The 21,299-nt window shown below is 50.2% G+C and overlaps 3 protein-coding genes across 3 annotated transcripts in view; 1 reads left to right on the top strand and 2 right to left on the bottom strand.

The window, feature by feature from the left end:
* The window catches only part of LOC122381357 (baculoviral IAP repeat-containing protein 6-like), a 43,059-nt gene extending 31,338 nt beyond the window's left edge, over positions 1-11,721 (bottom strand). The window contains exons 1-7 of the mRNA XM_043365417.1: positions 11,314-11,721; positions 4,662-4,834; positions 3,085-3,255; positions 2,434-2,684; positions 1,822-1,993; positions 968-1,471; positions 498-608 (exon numbers count right to left, since the gene is read on the bottom strand). Coding sequence (XP_043221352.1) covers positions 498-608; positions 968-1,471; positions 1,822-1,993; positions 2,434-2,684; positions 3,085-3,255; positions 4,662-4,834; positions 11,314-11,497 — 1,566 coding nt within the window. The 5' untranslated portion in view covers positions 11,498-11,721. The remainder of the gene's footprint in view (positions 1-497; positions 609-967; positions 1,472-1,821; positions 1,994-2,433; positions 2,685-3,084; positions 3,256-4,661; positions 4,835-11,313) is intronic.
* Positions 11,722-12,051: 330 nt separating this feature from the next.
* Positions 12,052-17,445, top strand: LOC122381360 (nucleoside diphosphate-linked moiety X motif 8-like). Its single transcript, XM_043365422.1, has 2 exons — positions 12,052-12,110; positions 15,692-17,445. Exon 2 carries the CDS (start codon positions 15,827-15,829, stop codon positions 16,577-16,579), a length of 753 nt encoding a protein of 250 aa, XP_043221357.1. The 5' UTR covers positions 12,052-12,110; positions 15,692-15,826; the 3' UTR covers positions 16,580-17,445.
* The window catches only part of LOC122381359 (papilin-like), a 26,708-nt gene continuing 22,267 nt past the window's right edge, over positions 16,859-21,299 (bottom strand). Inside the window, exons 40-46 of the mRNA XM_043365421.1 lie at positions 21,075-21,202; positions 20,402-20,549; positions 19,470-19,976; positions 19,087-19,242; positions 18,628-18,738; positions 18,150-18,314; positions 16,859-17,924 (exon numbers count right to left, since the gene is read on the bottom strand). Coding sequence (XP_043221356.1) covers positions 17,737-17,924; positions 18,150-18,314; positions 18,628-18,738; positions 19,087-19,242; positions 19,470-19,976; positions 20,402-20,549; positions 21,075-21,202 — 1,403 coding nt within the window. The 3' untranslated portion in view covers positions 16,859-17,736. The remainder of the gene's footprint in view (positions 17,925-18,149; positions 18,315-18,627; positions 18,739-19,086; positions 19,243-19,469; positions 19,977-20,401; positions 20,550-21,074; positions 21,203-21,299) is intronic.

Here is a 21,299-nt window from a genome sequence, read left to right as displayed (position 1 = left end):
ATTATCATCAGAAATCGATCTCGATATATTCATACAGCATCACATATACACCTGAGACCACCCTGTAAAATCGCAAAGGGCGTAATATGCGATCGTTCCAAGTTCCAACACCAGAGCCAGTCCCATGCCACTATCAGCTAGCAGTGACTCGCATACCCCTGAGTTCCAGCCGCCGCCCCAATACAGCACAAAGTGCCGTTTACGACCGGCGCGGCGCCAACCAGCTGACCCCGTTATCGATCACATCCACAGTCGTTCCGCGAACCGGTCCAGTCACATCTACCAATTCAGCACTCACGAAAGGACGCGCCGCGTACCGATTAACAGCCTGCCTAACAACCGACAAATCTATAGTTCATAAAAAGCAACTCTTTCGATCAGGACCGTTCAGCACTCGCCCTCGTCCCAGCTGTAGCAAAATGAGTGACAAGCTTATCGACACCACCATGCGGGCTCCGGTCACCGACACCTAAGCTGAGTCCCCGTCTCGGACATACCTGTTGTTTGATGTCGTAGACTAGCAACACGGGCCAGTGTTCAGAAGTGCCACCGCTCGCACCGTCCAAGGTCGCATGGTCCAAACCATCGGGCGGTGAGGAGGTGCCGCTCTATGGAAATGAGAACAAATGGTCAGTTCTCGTAGTGTTACCGGGCGAAACTATTGAAGCAATACAGCACGTAACTTTGTAAACTGACGATCAACGGAGAAGTAAGTGAAATAAAGACTACAAGAATAGAGTAAGATGACCACTTTCAAGATATTATTTAATCGCCGCCGTATTCATTACGGCACGTAACGACCATTGTGGATCCGGTGTGAACCACGCATAAGAAAGTGATGCCGCGTAATACTAACGACAATTCGATGCTTAGCATTATTTTCTATCACGTTTCCACTGGAAAGATAGCAACTCCTTCCCAGAAAACTGACCATCATGCATCCTAGTCACCAATCGCTATCACCCACCTTTTCCGCTGTTCGCTGCGGTCGCGGCCGGAGCGGCCGGCGCAGGCTGACCCCCGCCACCAGACAGGGCCGTAGCGGCTCACCCACAGGCAGAGTGGGGGGCGGCGCCAGCAGACACAGCGCTCCGAGCTCCACCGGCGGCGCGGCCGGCGGCTCAGCCTCCACCGCGGCCGGGTCGGCACCGTCACCGTCCGTACCGTTAGCCGCCGTCACACCGGCCGTCACACCCGCCGTCACAGGCGTCACGTCACCCGTCCCAGACATAGCGTCACTGTGCCGCACAATCGTCTCATCAGAAGGATCGACCCGGAAGGTGACCTCCCGCTGGAGGGTGGCGGCGGCGCTCCACACGGCAATGTGTCCGCGCCGGGTGCCCGTGGCGGCCAGGTGGCCGCAGGAGGAGGCGGCCAGCACGCAGACGGGATCGGACGGCTCCGAGCCCTGCCACTGAGCCGGCTCCGTGCTCTCCGTGACGCTCAGAGCCACGTTCTCCGTGTGCTCACCCTGGGGGCACGAATGAGAGAGGTGAGGACGTGAGGGGGACATATGCGTACTGCCTGATGGCCCAAAAATACGCACGAAATTCCAGCCTGCATCCTACAGAGCCCATCTCATATTGGTTCAAAAAATAGCAACAAGGAACGGCATTAATAATGTTCATTACACTGTCACTAATGATATGGCCACAAGCGTACCTATATTAGCATCAATACATTTACGATCAAATTGGATGAAAAGGATCCCACGTTACTTTAGCCAAAATAGACCGACTTCCGTCCCTACCGTAACGAAGCGCCATTAGACCAGCGGCCCCGATTCCCACCTTGAACTATGATTAGACCGACCATCCCTACCTTGACGAACGGACAGGAGGGCGAGTGCCGCTCGTGCTCGGACCACGGCTCGTCGGTCGGCTCCCAGCAGACCAGGCAGGCGGTGCAGGTGAAACACATGGCCATGTCGTCTCCGGACTGGTTCGGGTGGTGGTAGAAACCCGCCTGGGCCATCTGTTCTGGCAGCGCCCACCTGACGGAGCACGGCGGACGGCGGAGCGGTTATACGGGGTACGTGGGCCGGGGAGAGCGTATAAAGCAGTCACACATCACAGGTTTAAGGGATTGTGGTGGACACTTAGGCAGGCTGCCGCAGCTCAAGAAAGTTAGGAACTAGGTCTAGGAAAGGCCTTGAGCAAATGCGTAACTATTAATAGTTGTGTGCAATTATTCTGAAGTGATGTCCATTGGACGGCAATGCCAACTGGTGTCTAGTTGCAGGCAAAAGAGGCGGATTTTTCGGTTGAAAAGTCCACTTATATCCTGCACTATCGCAGATCACAATACGATTCTTTCGAGCAGACTCCATCTTACAAAATGAGTTTCATGTGAGTTTAACTATGCATGAACTAGCACGCCACATCTGCTCGTCAGTGTCTACCACATAACGTTCGGCGCGGTGCCCCGACTGACTTGTAGTGCATGTGCGGCCAGCGGCTGAAGGTCTGCCGTCGCGCTGCCTCGCTGAACATGCGGCGTCGCTCCGGAACCCCGGAGCCGGAGCCGGGCCCGGAGCCGGACAGCGTCAGATGGAGGCGCTCCACGGCGGCGGCCGCGTGAGACAGAGCCGGAACGTGGCGGTCCGTCCGAGACAGTTCGCTGAGCAGAGCCGAGAACGCCGCGCGGAGACAGCCCAGTGGCAGTTCCAGGCACACGGTGCTCCACTGCGGAAACACAGGAACACATACGGTAACACAGGAGACAGCCCGGCGGGAGTTCCAGGCAGACGGTGCTCCACTGGGAACACAGGGAACACATAAGGTCACACCAACAAAGACGGGCAGTGCCCCACTGCGGAACAAAGGAACACAGGCGGTCACAACAACAGGGGCACACGGTGCCCCACTGCTAACACGGGAACATATACGGTAACACAGGAGGAGACAGCCCAAGCAAACTGTGCTTCATTGTGGAACACGGAAACACACACGACCAGTCGAGCCACATTCGAGTCCCACCAATCGAGGTGCTTATCTCCGTACCATTCCCCGCCTTCATCGGGCTCATATTCCACCCTCTCACCCCACCCCTGCCCATCCAGCGCCTCCTCTCCCCTCCGCGCACCTTGGCGGCCTTCAGGTTGTCGGCGATGCTGTCCATGTTCCTGGCGTCCACCTGGGTCTGGAGCAGCTGCTGGACACGCTGTACCGAATCCACGTCGTCTCCAAACGGAGGGGAGCTGGAGGTGAGCGCCGACAGCTCGACGGTGGTGAACGCGTGCAGCACAGACACCGCCTGACGACGGAGGGGGGGGGGGCATGTCAGCTCGTGTACAGCAATGTCCTAAATTGAGACATCCAACAGCTTTGGGCTTTGGAGCCTCCAGTTATCATTGGAATCTATTATCGTAAATAGAGCTGTATGCAAGTACGATGCGTATCTTTATGTAAATAAATGTGGATTGTTGATTGATATCTCTACCTCAGCATTACTGTAGACGGTTGCGATATCCTGTTCCAATACTGGCTCATATATCGGTTTAACCCAGTCTCATATATGACGGCCAAATATGGTTGAATGCAAGGTTGAACGGTTCAGTTGCTGCCCACGGCCCCCTAGTCACACAGAGCAGTGACGGGCCGATCGACCCGTCCGAACCCGGGTGACTAATATATGGTTAGTACACCAGTGACGGCCGGTTAATACACCAGTGACGGCTGACAAAGGGTGCTATCACCCGCGGGACGTCCGGCGACCGAATCGAACGCCGGTGATATACGTCAAACGGCAGATACATATACTATATTTAGCTAATACATATTGTTGCAATACAAAGCATGAACACGCTTTAATGAGCCTTGTGCAGTGTCGAAAGTTGACAGAATATTTTCAGCCACCCTTTATTCATGAATGTGTCGTCTTGATTCAGGCAGCATGGCTGTAATCGGCTTTGTTTTCAATCGTAAGTCAATACCCCCACTCCCAGTGTTCCTGGCCAATGACGGACAAGGGAGCAAAATACATGTAACATAGATGATGCCGTGTTACGGTGCCCCCTCCCCCACCCTACAAAGGTCACCCCCCCCCCCCCCCTACTGACGCGACTGCGCAGTGAACCGTGTAATGTCACCACACGAGTTGCCCGTCCATCGCTACACACAGGTGGGCCGGAGAGACAGCGGGTAGTCAAACCGCCCCCGGCCATCACCTAAACCACCGCAGCATTCGCTCCAACGAGCGAGAAAAGTTCGCGATCCACTGCAGAGCTATTTTGGACTGTGGTTTCTGTGGTTGGGAAGCACGGAGAGACAAAAGTAAAATCAGTGGTCGTAGAGAATTTGTACCAGATAAACTACATCGTTAGGTTTGGGATGTTCATGCGATACGATCGTAAAAACAGATGCGCTAAAAGGCGCGACCTCGTCCGTGACGAGTGGAAATCAAATCACATCGAACCCCGAGATAGTATTTGTAATAGCATGTCGTTACCCACCTTAATTTCCAAATAACATGCTAGCTTGCTAGAATATTTTGAATGAGCCAGTCACAAACTTTGGTGGGTAGATGACCACACCTAAAAAAGAGAGGAAAAACAAGCATCTAGCGGTTCGGTATTAGAGATTCCGTCCCTCCCTCCTACTGCTCCGTCCTGTCCGTCTCGTGTCCCGTCCCCTTGCCCGTGTTCCGCCCCGTCCGATCACCTCTGAGAGCGGAATGTCGAGCCGAACGGTGCAGTCGGGCCGCGGCACGGGCGTCTGCAGGATCGAGTCCAGCAGCAGGATGCCGCTGTGGTCCTTCCTGACGCCCACTGCCTGGCCATCGCAGAGCAGTAGCTTGTCCACGCCCGACAGGTAGACACCGAACACTGACCGGCCTGCCGGGGAGCCGCGGGTGTCACGGGGAGCGTCACAGGGTGCTATGACAGGGGATACACACGACGTCACAAGGTCTCACGGGAGGACCCACAAGTGTCACGGGAGTACCGACAAGGTGTCACGCGAGGATGTATTACGAGGGCCCACGCTACGTCAGCAGAGAACCTCACGGGAGCATCCACGTGACTTCAAGGGAGCATCCGGAGCATCCACACGGCATCAATGGAGAGTTCCGTAGACATTAGCTGGTCCGTAAAGCTCTTCAACACGTCGCGAGACAAAACAGCTGGCTTTGGTGACTGGTAGAAAATCGGGAGGGACAGAGGGGTGTTTTTGTTTGAACAGCAGACCAAGTGTTCGGTACTCGTGATGTTGAGAGTCGAAGGAAGACAAAAGATCATGGTGAATCCAGACTACAGTGTTGGTGGAAAAGACCGGGATCAGACCATAATAATGGCATTAAATACCCTAGCGTTTAAGGTTATGTAACCATTTAGCAAACATTTGTTCGGAACGCCACGGCCGGGTGCCGCACCCTACGAATAGCGGAATGTTGGTTATCACCGGGGTACCTGCACAGAGCTCCGGCTTCACTACATTATTCCATATTATTTCAATCGCAATCCAATAAATAACACATAAAGCATTCAGCAACCGAACATAGACAAGTCGAAACGAAAGGTCCGCTGGTTACGATGAATCAGACAGGGGTCTGAAGATCGATTATCCTGGAGTCGATGGATGGCCTTAGGGCACGGAGTGCCATCCAGTGCAGTGGAGCGGCCCACCCGCCACTCCCCCTCGGGTACCCCAGCGGTACCACTTCCCCCGGGTACCCAAGCGATAATCGTGCACGAGCCGACTGAGCGGACGGGGAGGGTTCGGTTACCATATACGATCCTACCCAATAATATGACAGACGTGGAAATGGCAGCGATCTCAAAAAAATGTCAGCGTAGCTTTTATTACATTTACCCCGTGTTCAAGCTTTATGAAGTAGACTAGATCGCAACCAACAACGTAACATGACATTTTTAGGCCACGCCATGACCTTGACCTCAGGCCCAATTTCAAACTTGAGCTTCTCAGATCAAATTATAGTTCATTTGACGAATATCAGCGAGAGAAACGTGTCGCTGATATACTCAACGTGATACAAGCTTTGTGTCAAAAGTTGTAACAGAAAAAAAAAAACAGAAAATGTCATTGTTTATGTTTTTACCCCTGGAAGGTAGCTGATTGACTCCAGCTCAGGACGGTCAAACATTATACATTAGATGAAAAATACATTAGATGAAAAACGACCTCGCCGGTCAAAGGGATCAATGGCAACCCACGCCTGACAGTTTTCTCGCGACCCTGACATTAGTTTAATCCGCGTCTGCTGGGGGGTGTCTGAACACCCCCTCCCCCGTGTTTTTACGCGAATATCTAAAAAAACGCGGCAAGAAGCGGCACCATTTTTTACACACTCATATATCTTCTCCGCACATGCTGTTGAAATTGCAGGCCAAGGTCACTCAAGGTCAGCCATCAGGTCACCAGCTTTACGTCAAGTGACCTCACCTCATAAAGTTCCAATGTCTGTCATAGCTACATCGAAATACCGATCGCTTTGAAACTTTCAGCGATTGATAAGAGCAATAGTATGTACCAAATTGATATTTCAGAATTTTTACATCTGTGACCTAAGGTCGGGTCAATTTTGCGATCCCCCTATTATAATTCAATGGGAGAAAATTGGAAGGCGCCTCTTTTGAACGAACGTCATTCTAAACACTCTCAAACACTGAATTACATGTGGCTATGACACAATGAACATGAAAATGGCATCCGTCACCCCTGTTTATGCCCCTGAGGTCATCTCAGGTCACGAGTGGCATTGAACAGTTTTCGCGAATAACTTCTCACAGAGGCATGCTAGAGCGATGAAAATGCCTTAGCTGTGTTCAGCTCAACAAGACAGATCGAAAGATATGCAATATGACCCTTTCCGTTCAGGTCATGATCTTGACCCCGGGTCAAATTTTCAAGTTGACCTTTCAAGGTCAAATTGTAGTTGATTCGATGTGTCTTGACGAGAGAAACCCGATGCCGGTAAAAGTAAGCTCGTGCAAGGTCTGATTAAAAAGTTATTGCAGAAAAACTGTTTCCGCAAATATCGTCATTTTTGCAGTTTTTTGCCCCTTGCAGGCAAAACAGCTGACCTTAGGTCAAATCTGAGATACACTCATAAAGAGCGCGAATAGGGCTATCAAATGCGCTAATCCTGGGCGCTGTAGACTGTAACTCTATTGGTTTCCGAGTTATGCGTCGGCGCTGTAGCTCTCTTGGTTTCCGAGTTATGCGTCGGCTTCTTGAAAACTATAATTCGACCTGAAAATCGGTCAACTTTGGCCCTCAATGACCTCCGGTGACATGACCTTTGACCTGACCAAAAAGTATGAAAGTTAGTTGGTCCTTATTTTTTTTTACGTTTCTTTCGAACACCGCCTTCCCCGTATCGCCTCGTCGCCCAGGAGCCGAGTTGACAAGGGGGTTAAAAATCGTTTTCCGTAAATACGTCAATTTTAACAGATCTTGCCCTCTAAGCTTAACTATTGACCTTGCCTGAGAACAGGTACTAAAAAGAATATTAAAGAGCTAATAGAATGCGCTTTTCCGCGGCACTGTAACTCTTTTAGGTGAGCAGTAATCGTCACGCACTTTGTATGTGGATCGCTCTTAAATGTAAATACAATACAATAGTTCCCGAGTCATGCATCAATTTATCAAAAGTTGTCAAAATAGGCGAAATTTGAGCTTTGGTGACCTACCATGTCCTCCAAAAGCCTCAGCTTTGACCTGACTCTAAAAAGCAGCCAGCCCAAGTAAGTTCTTTATGATTTTGTACACTCTATTGAGTGAGGCTTACACATGTGGCCGCATAATCCAGTCCCCGGAGTCAAGATACCGGGGGGGGGGGGGGTTCAAACACACACAAACACATGCACGCCCCCCCCCCCCCCCAAGAGGGCAAGGAAATCCAAAAGCCCCGTCAGATGCAGTTTACTCTAGGTTAAATTTTATTTGTCTCAACAGACATAAATATATTGTTTTTCCTGTAGCACTAGCTTTACTGTTTACAAACAACACAGCCAGTTGGCCAAAAAGTGGAGATTTTGGGCCTAGTTTTAGCACTAACTTGGCAGTTGCTGGCTTTACTGAATAACAATGGGAGTCAAACCCTGGGCACTCCCCCAGCCTCAAAGTCACTGTCAGAGCCATCACCCAGACAGCTTATCCAATTGGTCATTTTGAGGACTGGGCCTTATGTTTGCCTGGTAATCTTACCTGGCTTGAGCTTTAACCCGGCAGGCGGTGGGCCTACCAGCCACCTTCCGCGCGGTGGGGGGGGGGGCTTTTTTGCCCCCCCCCCCCCCCGTATCTCCAAAACTACTGGACGGACCCGGAAAATTCAAACGGCGTTCGATAGCCCTGTCAAATTTGTCGAAGGAAACCGAATTTCATTGACCTCGGGGTCACCGATGACGTCACAGGTCAGGTCAAAGATAAAATGTTACACCGTTCACGGGGCTTCTAGGGAAAGCGCTATAACACCGAGCAAAACGCATTTTGTCGAAAATCAGCGATAAGGCGTCAGTTGTCTAGTACATATGCTGCTATTAGAGGTCACTGGTCATACCAGGTCAGGTCACAGGTCAGGTCACCAAAGGTCACCAAGGGTCACCACATGAGCCCAACTTTACTAAGGTTATGCGATGCATGTTTTATGGCCAATTTTTCATTTCCAACTCAATGGTGTTGGTTATAAGACCATCAGGTACGGTTTAGGTCACTTTCTGGTGGAGGTCAGGTCAAGGTCAGGTCAAAAAAAAGGTCAAATTTCAAAGTTGATATTTTTGCATAAAATGGGTATCGATTCGATGCAGCTCGTCACGGGGAGTCTAATGGTGGTCTTTGTTTTGCGCTACGAGGTCTAGCATTGCTAAAAATTGAGTTTGAAAATTTGACGTCATCAATTTTGAACAGTTTTTTTCGCTATAACTTGGCCAAAAAAAGAGGTATCGTTCTCAAATTTGGTATGTAGATAGAAGGCGGTAGGGGCTATCACATATATTCCGGTTTTTTCGAAATTCAAAAAACTTTTTGGATTTTTTGGCTATTATATTCAAAAAATCTATTTTTTTTATTTTTGGGGGTCAAAATCCAAAAAATTCGAAAAACCGAAATAGCAGTTTTGTAGCCCTTATAATTCCACACCTTTTATGTCTGAAACATTTTTCTGTATCTCTAAAGCTGTAGGCCTGAAAGCTCTTCCCGCGAAACCTTTTTTTGGGTCGAAAATGGCAAAAATGACGTCACTCTGACGTCATTAGCGGCCAACCTATCATAGCCTTTGGAAAAAAATGGTCACCATGTGCGCTAGCTGCTCCCGGGAGGGTACTGAAAGTTTGGTGACGATCGGCGCAGCGGTTCTCGAGATATATCGAAAAAACTAAAGGGGGGGCAAAAAATGCCCCCCCCCCCCACCGCCTGGAAGGTTAAGAAAAACTTGACAGGAGAAGTCTAAGACCTTGTAATGAGTGGGCCACTTGCAGTGAAATTTGGAATAATTATCATTGGGCTGCCAACTTGCAATAGAACTACATCAGACACAAATTTATTCCTGCTGCAGATGTAAGGCCAGCTTTGCAAACTTAGTAAGATGTATTTCCAGCCTGGTGGGCCCAGCTCAATATGGTATGCAAGAAGACAAACCATCTCATAAATAGCCATGCCAATGACATATGGTCATGGTCATATACAATTTGCAAAACATGAGAGACTCAAAGCCAAATCATTTCAGCACTTTTGCTCTGAGCTATGATGTTGAACTATGGATATAAGTAGAGCAGCTGTCACACAAACATCTTCCAACCAAGAAGAGGCACGATACCCTGAAATGCTTTTTTCTAACCAAACCAAATCAAACCAAACCAAAACAAACCTTACCTAACCTGGCCTAACCTACAACCTACAACCTACAAACTGACAACTTACAAGCCTAAGACCTAGTCCTACAACCTACAAACCTACAGCACCTCTCCTTGGTTGGAAAACCTTTGTGTGACGTCTGCTCTAATAATGCCAAAATATGTTCCTTTTCAACTTAAGTGAATAATAGGTATGCTCTTTTAACACACCAGCTCACAAGAAAAGCTGGTCTCAATTTTTGGCTGAAAACAACCATGACAAACATCCAGATTTATCACTGGTTGGTTCTGGTCCATGAAACAAAGGCTGCCAACCCTCGCCCTGGCTGGCACAGCAGGGCCATACTATTAACTGGATTATTTGCCACTGGCACTGTGTGGTGTGGTAGCAATAGCAGAGCTTGTTATATATCAATACTGATACTAGATATAAATGACTAAATATCCATTAATTTTTCTCTTAGTGCCGATTTGCGTGTTCATGTCCATCTCCTACCGTGTTTACATATATATATATATATATATATATATATATATATATATATATATATATATATATATATATATATATATATATATATATATATATATATATATATACATATTAATAGCTATCGCATGTTGCAAGCTGGCCAGCCAGCTGATTCGATCCAATTGTTAGCAAGGCCTGTGCCGCATATCACTGTTATTCTGTTGCCATGCTTTACAGTCAGCCCAAATTGAAACGCCAGATTGTGGATTCATAGAGAGCCAAATAGGTGTTCGTGGGAGACGGGATCATCATAGATACTGCCCCAGGGTTGCCAGATCCAGAATGGTCCTTATCGCCAAATTCGCCCCTCGAATTTCGCCAAAATTCGCCAAATAGGATGCACTGTATAAGCATACGTAGCAGCGCAAGTTTGTGTTCGTGTAACCGTGTTCACGATTCGTTTCCAAGTTCACGATTTACCTATCTCGTTTCTCATATTCATCTACATAACAGCGTATTAACCAGCGCCAAATAAAATAGCAAAGGCAGAGGTGGAGATCTCGGGGGGGGGGGGGGTCGTGGGGTCAGGACCCCCCCCCCCCCCCCCGTAAACGAATTACTGCTATGTAAGTCAATGGCACTGCATCCATCCAGCCCGCCTCCATCTGCCCGGCCTGGACCCCCCATGACATTTTGACAGATCTCCACCCCTAAGCAAAGGTCGTGCGAGATGTGGTTCAGAAGGTATTTTCATCAGGAACATTTTATATTTGAGTGCCTTATATGAAACGTTGGAAGGTTAAATTAAGCAGATTACGAAATATTTCGTAACGATGTTTTTTGCTTTGTTTTGTTTATTTTTTAAAATAATATTCGGTGATTTGGAGGCGAACTCTGGAAATTCGCCAATATTTGACGTTTTATCGCCTATCGCCAAACGCCGTGCTTCTATCGCCAATGACTTCCAAAATTCGCCAAATTGGCGACATATCGCCAAGTCTGGCAACCCTGTACTGCCCCTGAGACTTACCTTTGGCTGGTGACTCAGCAACATGTAGCACCTGGCCAGAATGCAGGTCCAAGACCTTGATGCTCGAGTCTTTGGTTATCAGCAATATGACATTCAGTGTTGGATGATAAATGAGGGTCTTGATTGCCTCATTGGTGGGGAAGGATCCCACCAGGGGAAGTTCAGGTGCACCATTACTTGTCATCTTAATTCATTTTGAAGGAATTTTGTTGAAAGCAGAGTAGTGGACTAAACAAATCCAGAAACTCGTGATCAAGAAGCCATCCCTATCTGGTTTAGCCTGCCAGTTTGAAAAGGCCACATTCGCCAGGTTCAAGAGACAAGATGCGAGAATTATTTCCCCAATTCCACCTCCGGAAATCTGAAACCGAAACAAAAATTCCAATGCAGAAACTGCCTATCATGAACGTGTATCAACTCCAAAAGAAGGCAGGGCGCTGTAAACTGCGAAAGCGGCGCATTCTACTGCCATATCTGAAGGGATAAAGAAAATCCTTCAAGACGAGAAAAATTAAAATAAGCGTCAAATGCCTCCAGCTTCCTGGAGCGCAGCCGAAACACATGCTCATGCGATTTTATATTTTTCGAAGATGTATGTTTTATCTGCTTTTTATATCATGAACTTCGTCCTCATCCATTTATCATCATGAAAAGGCAAGCACGCTTTGAATAACTTCATAACTTTATATTGCAAAGAAATTTTCATGACGTCAGGATCGAAACTTCTGCTGCCAAATCATTACTATCATTTGTCAGCTAGATCGCGAGGGGGAGGGACGCGTCTGGACGCGTCTATCGTAAGTTAGATAGCTTTATTTATCTGTAGTTATTTGATAAAATGTTGCAATGACATTTCTCTGGCAAGGTGAAATTGTTTAGAAAGAAAACAAAACTGACACAGGCCACAGGGTTATTAGTTGCCTAGAGCCAGCAGATCAATGTTGTCGAAAATTAGTGGCTCAAGCTGAAATTATAATAATGTGATATTTAGACCATTTTCCTCCCTAGAATTGCCGTATGGATGATACATTTGTTGAGCATTCTTTTCCTGCCATCAGGTTGCATGAATTTAATTCAGTAGGCGGAACTATGGTCAAGCGTACCCATTTTCGGGAACGCATTTTCGTTCCCATGTTTGGGAACGATAAACCCAAATATGGGAACGCCATGTAGGCATTATTTAAAACAAGAAAAAGAACCGTTAAATGACGTCCAAAAAATATAAAACGATCGTGAACCGCCTGATATTTGTCTCAATATTGTTGGGAAAGAGTTTGATATTGTAAGGCCCATCGTAGTTTCAAATCGTTCCCCTATTTCTAAAGCAGTCCATCATCCGGGCCGCGAGCCCAAATTTGGGAACGCTCTCGTACACTGGCGCTGCAAGCGTTCCTTATTATGGGAACGGCGTACCCAAAATTGGGAACGATTTCACCGACGCCTTTCAGGGGCTCTTTTCATTAACAAGCATCACGTCCAACGCCGCAAATTATTGTTAACGCAACAATCATCAGATGACCTTTCCGGCAAGACCGTCGCATGTTTCGCCCGGCCTTCTGCGCTTTTATTCCCGTCGATCTCGCAGCGGACACGCCCCCCTCTGCAGGATTACGTAATTCACAACGCTCAGCGATGTTCAACAAGGTCTTCCATACCTATATCCACCGTCCGTGCCGAGGGTGGAGACATGTCAAGCACCTGTCTGTTTATCACCGATAGTTGACGAGTACAAGGAAGTATCCAAAAATGGGAACGCTGAATATGTTACACCCTCAAAACACCTAGTCCCAATGAAAATCTAGTTTTTTCCTTTCTTAATGAGTGTAAGTGGCAAAAGGCCTGGTAGGATGGGCACGAGGAATGATCGAAATCAGCATAGAAATTATAAATGAGCCACACAGAGCGACCTATATAAGAGAAATTCCCCCAAAACGATCATGCTTAGAAACACGGAAGACAAAAACCACGCTCATGACGCTCCTTATAAAACAACGCTAAACAGCTAGCATCCAAATAAAATATGTCTTTCCGGGCTGATAAAATACAGCTGAATAATTTTCGACCACTTAAAATGAGTTTACAACAGTAGTTCGGTAAAATCACGCACGTTCTACGCGGTCGTCCGCCTCGACACCAAATGTCAACAATATTACCTCGGGACTGTCCGCGTGTTCGCTTGCATATGTCGGCATCGGGTGTCGCTAGTATGAAACTTCATAACCAGGCGAAAATTATTATACTTGACCTCAAAATGTAAAAAACGCTTCATTTTCCTTAAAATTGCATGTTAAATGTAGTGTAACCCATGTTTTCACCATTCCGTCATTTCAAAAAATCATTAAAAATATCATTCGACGGTCAATTTCCTTGTTCAACGGTCAGATTAAAGATAATTTTATAGAGACTTAGTAGATACTTAAATTAGCGTGCACTTTTATGAGACGTGATGCACTAATGAGTTTTAGTGGGCGAACGGCCGAAAAATTACCTTCCGTTCTCATAAATGGGAACGCCCGTTCCCATATTTGGGAACTCCGTTCCCAAAAATGGGAACGTTCCTATATTTGGGTACTCATGACCATAGTTCCACCTACTGAATTAGGAATTACCTACTGATGTTGCTTGTATTATGGGCTTGGCTCGGAACTGATAAATCAAGATGCATTATGATTATTGATTATAGTGAGATATGAATGTGTTGAATGATGGGAATTGAGTCTTTATTTTTCACACAAAAGAAAGATCTTTCTTCAGCCTTTTTTTCATTTTTAAGCAGCTTATTGATAAGTAGCATATAAATTCATTTTAATTTGGTATTTAAAGCATTTCACTCAAGAAGAAAATCATATTCATCTGTTTTTCATCATGAATTGATATTGAAGATGCTATTTTTCCCAAATTCATTTATTCATTGAATTCTGCTATCAGTACCCTCTGATATACCAGTCAAGTTGAGTTGTGGGTGAAGCAGAGGGCAGGAGAACACTGCCCCATTTCCACCATCTGCCCACCTGGTCTACATTCAGCATCGCAGCCATGAGCCTCTCCTCGGACGCCCTGTACCGCCTGCAGCGGGCACGCTCCAGCTGGGGCAGCGCGGCGGCCGGCTGGGCTGAGCAGCGCGCCGTCGGCTCGTACGCAGTATCCCGAGTATGCTCGACTCGCGGCGCCGCCCTGGAGCGCGCCGAGCGCCCCTGGGAGACGGAGGGTGCTCCCGATGACGGTTACCCCACGTCTCTAGCCGAGCCGTGCCGTCGGCTGGCCGCCGCCGCCGACGGGCTGCACGAGCAGCTGGAGCGGCTACAGGCCGCCACTGACACCCTGACCGCCCTCGGGCGACTGGAGGAGGCGAGGGCCGGTCGGGGTGACTCCACCGCCGGCGCCGCCCCCGCCGTCACCACCTGGGACGCGTCCCGCTGTGCGGCGGCCGCCTCCCGTCTTCTACCGCTCTACACCAAGGAAACGGAGGTGAAACGAACTGTCGCCTCGTGGTTGGCGCACGCCGACTCTGCGGCGGCCTTGACGGCGCTGCGGGCCGCCTGGATGCACGACGCGTACCTGACCGAGGAGACGCTCGCCCTGCAGCAGTGTCTCGGTGGCGAGGTGGCGCTGGACGCGGGAGGGGGCGGCACGCCACAGAGGGCGTCACCGGCGGCGACGGCGTCACCGGCGCTGCGCCAGCGGCGGCCCTGATGGCGGTAATAAGACGTGGAACGGACTGACTGTGGTGGCACTGTGAGGGCAAATGAGATGGTCTGGATGGCCGACGGACATTGGCGAACGTGAAATATGCGGGAAGTCAGATGATGGGTCCTTGTAACCGAGTCCATTCGAGAATTTTTTGCGAATAAGTGACACGCATTACGTTCATTTGTAATGAAACTCAGCGCAAGAGCTGTTGTTTGTTTTTGTTGTTTTGCCTGTTTTTAAAAGACGCGACAGTTCTGCTTACAAGCGACCATCGAAAATTGTCCATTGAAATTCATAGTAATCAGCATTGCCGTGACAGAGACTCTTTCTATTGTCGTTGTCGATGCAAGTCACGGCGATGTTGCATTGCACACTTTTTGGGAGGGAGGCTCTTAGTTCTGTTTTAGACTCTGGTGTCATTGTTTATTGTTGTGGTGTGCATAATCCATATGTTCAGCAGATGGTATGCAGTGACTGAAAATAAAACCGAACTTTTTATTTTTTTACTTTTTGGAGCGCGGAGAGGGTGGAAGTCGCATAACCCACTGTGGTTAACTTGGCTCTACATTTAGTGTTCACATTGCGTTGACCCCCATCCCCCATCCTACCCCCGTAGGAGTGTCTTACCACGCGCGGTGTCGGTGCAGTGTGACCTGACCTTGACCTGGCCCCCGGCTGGCCACCACAGGGTCGTGGAGGCACTGCTCAAGCTGACTGGGGTCACTACAACCATCGAGAATAGCATCCATCGTCTGAAGAGTTCTGACTTCCCAAAAATCCTCGACTCGGCGGAAGTCCCCGTCTGGACTCGCTGATCAGTGCGATGCTGCTCCGGTCTGCCGCTCGACTGGCGGCGGCGCCGTGCCGTCCTTTGACAGTCGCCAGTCCCGTCTCTCCACCGCCGCTGACCGACGCAGTACTGACACCGGAGCGTCGCGAAGCGTTCGTCTCACGTCTGTCAAACGTGCGCCTGCCCGTGCGGACCACTGACGGTGAGCCGGGTGCGGCTGTGCTCGCTCCTCTGTGTCGGGTTGACGGTCGGCCGGGACTGCTCTACACACTCCGCTCCTCTGCGCTCAACAAACATGCCGGGGAGGTGGCATTCCCAGGCGGTAACCGAGACCGGCAGGACGCCGACCCTCTGGCGACCGCCCTCCGGGAGACCGAGGAGGAGATCGGTCTTCACGTGGAGCGGGACCAACTGTGGGGAGTGCTGCCCTCGCTGCTGTCTCGGTTTGGAGGGAAGCCGGTGGCGGCGTACGTAGCGGATGTAGGAGAGGTGCGAATGGAAGATCTACGCCCTCAGCCAGACGAGGTGGAGGATGTGTTTTTTCTGTCGTTAGAACACCTGTGTAAACCGGAGAATGCGGGACATACTCAGTGGCGGCGAGGGGATGCAGGATACTCGCTACCGGTGTTCCTCAATGGACCCCACCGCGTCTGGGGACTGACGGGCATATTTACTCACATCTTACTAGGGACGCTACTACCAGAGTGGTACAAACACAAAGTGCCCTACCTGCGGCCTGTCAGGGAGCGAGACAGCGAGCGGGACAGTCGCTCAGGTAGTTATTAATGGTCGTAGTCTATAAGACAGATGGTATGTGATGAAGGTTATGACTGTGATGAGCGGGATGCTTTGGACCGGTTAGGAGTTAGGGAGTTTATTTATACTGGGACCTAGCTTGTTTATTGGCAGGTTATCAGTACCATGCTCAAGGTGATTGTCAGCCAGGTTATACTTACTTGTTACCTACGCTGCCCGAAGGGGCATATTTTGAAGATTGTTTCTGACCTACGAATTTTTAGGATACACGAGACTGGTCGTGACATTATTGAAATCATACATCAGTGGTATATTGTGATGTTGTTTTATTCCAGCATCGATTAATTAAATTCGGCACTGATAAGCGGGCAGCATTTTACCCGGCCTATCAGCGCCTCGTTTGGCAGTGCGGCACGAAAGAGTCCATTATGACGGCAACCGACGATTCATGCTGCTCTGTTGCAATGTGCATAAGGTATGTACAAATTAACACAATGCAAACGTCTGCTGTTAATATAATATGATTGATGACGCATAATCATTTTTGTATCAAGCACTTTGGTTAGCACAATACTCAATGCAAGAGGCAATACTTCGAAAAGCATTCTACAACATTACGGTTTTCAGAGGACTGCTCGCCCAAGTCAAGCACCATTTTTCACAACATAGGTACTCCGGTTGCTAATGCTAATATCATGGTGATCGAATTCTCCTGGTTATCAGAGGACGAGAGATCTCCGTCCCGTCCGCTCACTGTCAATCCGCCGTCCCGGGCGGATGGCTGGCTCCAAAACATTGTAGACGCGTATTCAGGCGGATATGACTCGACGGTGACCATTGGCAGTGAGCGAGCTCAGACAAGCGAATCACTGCAACTCGACAGTTTTGGGCACCGGGTTCTGAAGCACTGCGAAGACCCCCACTCCGTTTCGAGCGTAGTGCGCATTTGGTTAGCATCGGCGGTAGAATTATATGCGCCCAGCCGACTGGGTCAGTTGTACAATCAACACGTAGGAATGCAGCGCGCGCAGACCAGGACCACCCCTCGGCTGTCGCATGGTCGCCAAAGACTTAGCTAAACGTCCGCACGTGCTCGCTCAAATGTCTCGTCTGACTTCTGAAGTCATCTGGGTCTCCACATCATTTGCTGTATGTTCACCTTAAAACCGAATAACCTTGGGGCATCCTCAGGGCTCGATGGGCTGCGTCCTGGGTCTCGGAATGGGCCTGGGACGCAGCCTCCGTCGGGATCCGAACCGGACCCGGAGTTTCCTGAGACGACGGCGGCGCGGCAGCCGGCGTCGACCCGCAACCGTCACCGGTCCCGGAGCCAGCACTTTGTTCTGTGCACCAGACTGACCGCCCTTGAAGTACTCTGAAAACGGAGAATTGAGCACTCAGACAGCGCAGACGTAGTGGGGTATGAACTTTTGTCGAGGTTGTGAGCGTTTATCATCCGCGGCTCAAAGATCTTCGCTCGCAGAGCTCGTAGAGCCTTTATGAAGCTCGAGAGCTTTGTAAAACCCGTTACTTGAAAGTGAGACTTTAGCACGAGGAAACCTTAAATATCCCTCATTAGCCCATTCATTGAGCCGCTTACCGGTGTTCCTGAGGTGGTCACCACCCGGCTCCAGCTGGCCGTCCAGCGTACACGAGCGGCAGCAGAATCTGGCGTAGTACTGGTTGGAGCAGTAGCGGGCAGCCACGATCAGCGGACAGTTGGCGAAGAACGGGTTATCCGTGCAGCTCGGGTCGACGTACACACCTGAGAGCAGCGAAGAGGCTTCATGAGTTGGGAGAGAGAGAGAGAGAGAGAGAGAGAGAGAGAGAGAGAGAGAGAGAGAGAGAGAGAGAGAGAGAGAGAGAGAGAGAGAGAGAGAGAGAGAGAGGAGAGGGAGAAAGAAAGGCTGATGAAGAGACAGACACATGGACGGACACTCACTGACAGACAGGGACTGATGAGGCTGCTCAGTGCTGCAGGTGGCAAGATAATGTCAATAACAGACGTTTCCAAACCGCCAGTCACCATCACACCATATATTGCTGACCTCACAGCGCCTTCCGTCGTTTCCACTCACCTTTGACGGCCACTGTGACGGTGCTCTCGGCAGTGCTGTACGCGTTGGAAGCTCTACAGCGGTAGGTACCGGCATCAGACGGCTGGGCGCGGCGCACAATCAGCTCAGAGCCTGAGGAGAATCAGACCGTCATATGAGGATAAGACCAGGGCGAGGGAGAATTAGGACTTAGTCACAAAACACACAAGCCTGGTCGGGGGAGGGCGATGACATATTAGTGCAGGCCTAGAACTAGAGGTGCTTCGCTTGCTGAGAACAATTCGCGCATACCTACTTTGTGAGGCTATAAGACGCCGTTTATATTGAGATAAGTGCTGAGGGACGTCAAACTAATGCAATGAATTAGCAGTAGAGGTCTGTGGCAGTTATGAGCTTCTATTTCCACCTACATCATTCAGCCACCTAGACCTCACCCTTGCAAATGCCCTCGGTGGTATTGTGTAGGTACTGAGTACTGACCCTTGATGATGCGTCTCTCGCTGGGACGAATCGGCTCTCGGTCCTTATACCAGGTGACTGTGGGCTTCGGGCGGCCGGAGGCGCGGCACGGGATCCGCAGCTCGCCGCCCACGGGCACCGTCGGGTCCGGCAGGCGGATACTCACCCGTACGGATACTGCCGTGGCAGAGTGGGTAAAATGCGAAAGTGATATAATGCGAACGGATACTAGACTGCAGGTACCTATCTCGATATCTAGCAATTTCAACGATAAATCTAAGATGTTTTCACTTAAATTGTTGTCATAGTGTCAAAATCGTTCAAGAGGGCTAAGCTTGATTATCAGAGAACGAGTCTTACGATAGATGAAGTGAAGAAGCTGCACTCTGCTAGATAAATCTTACCTGACCCGGGCGGCCGGGCGTACTCGGGACTGTAGGGCGTCTGACCGGGCCGGCGGGCCGGGAACGGGCTCTCGGCTGTCCCCGGCGCCTTGTCCGCGCCCTCCCCACTCTCTCCCTCCGGCTCCCTCTCCGTCTGCGGGCCCTCCGTCGGAGCGACGTTGACGATAAACCTGAGGAACGGCCACAGCGCCGGCGGCGGCGCCTCGACGGGTCCGTAGGCGCGCAGCACGGCCGTCCAGCTGGCGGGCCGGCCGCGGCCGTTATACGCCTGGCACGTGTAGCCGCCCAGGTCACCGAGCCGCACCACGGCCACGCGCAGCCGGCCGTGCCGCTGCTGCAGGTACTGGCCCGAGGAGCGCGGCAGGAGGCGGCGCTCGCGCCACCAGGTGACCACCGGCGGCGGCCAGCCGTAGGCGTGACACCGGATCAGCGCCGGTCCGCCCAGGTCGGCCACTGGGAGCTCCTCGGCGGCCGGCCGCACCACCTGAGCCGGCGCCGGCTCCGGGTCTGGGGGAGGGGGAGGTCAGGTCACTGGTGCCGGGTCTGCTCAGAGCGAGAGGTCGGATCAGGTCACAGGCGCCAGCTACAGGTCTGGGTAGAGGTCGGGTCAGGTCACTGACTAAACGTACTTACCTACAACGTCTCCAGGTACAGAGAAAAGTCAGGTCGCTAGCGCTAGTGCCTGGTTTGAGGGGGATGGTCAGGTTAAGTTAGGTCATAGACCTTCAACTCAAGCAGGGGCCGGCTTCGGGTCTGGGCGGTGGACAGTGAGGGCTCAGGTGAGATCACTGAGCTGACTGGGTCTGGGCGATAGGAGACCATTATATGCTACATTTATTTACCGGTGACGTTGAGTGTCATGGCGCGCCGGTCGGGCTCGGCGCGGTAGTTGTGTATTTACCAGTGACGTTGAGCGTGCAATGTGTATTTACCGGTGACGTTGAGTATCATGGTGCGTCGGTCGGGTTCGGCGCGGTAGTTGTCGGCCGTACAGGTGTACTCGCCACTGTCCTCTGGTCGAACGCCGACTATCTGCAGCGAGTGGCCCTCCAGACGGTACCGGTCGCCTTTGGTGTCCACCTGAGGTCGGCAGGCAGGGACGGAGGAGGGCGGTAATTGAAAACACATCTGAACTATTAATGAAACGTTATTCAGAATGAATGGCGATGTAATTGGTCGGGTTGGGTCAATTTAATTCTGATAACACCCGAACAATCCGAAAGTCGAGCTGGGTCAGATCTGGCGAGCCATAAAGCTAACCTACTCACTGCAAAAAAGGTCACTTATTCAATGCAATGACGTCTGTTCTGCAGAGCATCATCGGCAGTGACTAGGCTAAGTACAGTCCACAGCAGAAGTAATGTGGGGTTTCAGTCATGGGTATGTTCTGCTTCTGAAGCTTAGGAACGATTAGCCAGACTACAATGCAACTTTTAATGTAGCTTATATGTATCGTCACCCTTGCAGCTGCAACTTTAGCTATTGACATCTTCTTTTCGATCACTCCGCATTAAACAATCGCTAGTCAAAGCCAACCGTTGATATTGGTAAAACCCTACATTACTTTAGCTGTGGCCTGTACATATGTAAGTGAATTGCGCCCACCTTCTCTGCTCCGCGGCTCCAGGTGACGATGGGATCTGGGTCTCCCTCCACCACACACCGAAGCACAGCCAGGGAGCCCTCCGCAGCATCTACAATAGAGGAGGCGTCCACGATACGGGCCCGAGGGTCTGGAAATACAGAAAGGAGGGTAAATGCCATGCGGTACAGTATATATTCAGGCGTTTGAAAGTAACGCCATCTCTGTACAAGTTTGGAAACTAGTGC

The sequence above is a fragment of the Amphibalanus amphitrite genome, unplaced genomic scaffold (genome assembly GCF_019059575.1).
Source record: "Amphibalanus amphitrite isolate SeventyFive unplaced genomic scaffold, NRLGWU_Aamphi_draft 000119F_arrow, whole genome shotgun sequence".
In the NCBI taxonomy this organism is placed as follows: Eukaryota; Metazoa; Arthropoda; class Thecostraca; order Balanomorpha; family Balanidae; genus Amphibalanus; species Amphibalanus amphitrite.
Note: the sequence above shows the minus strand (reverse complement) of the source record. Positions and strands in the feature narration are given on the sequence as shown.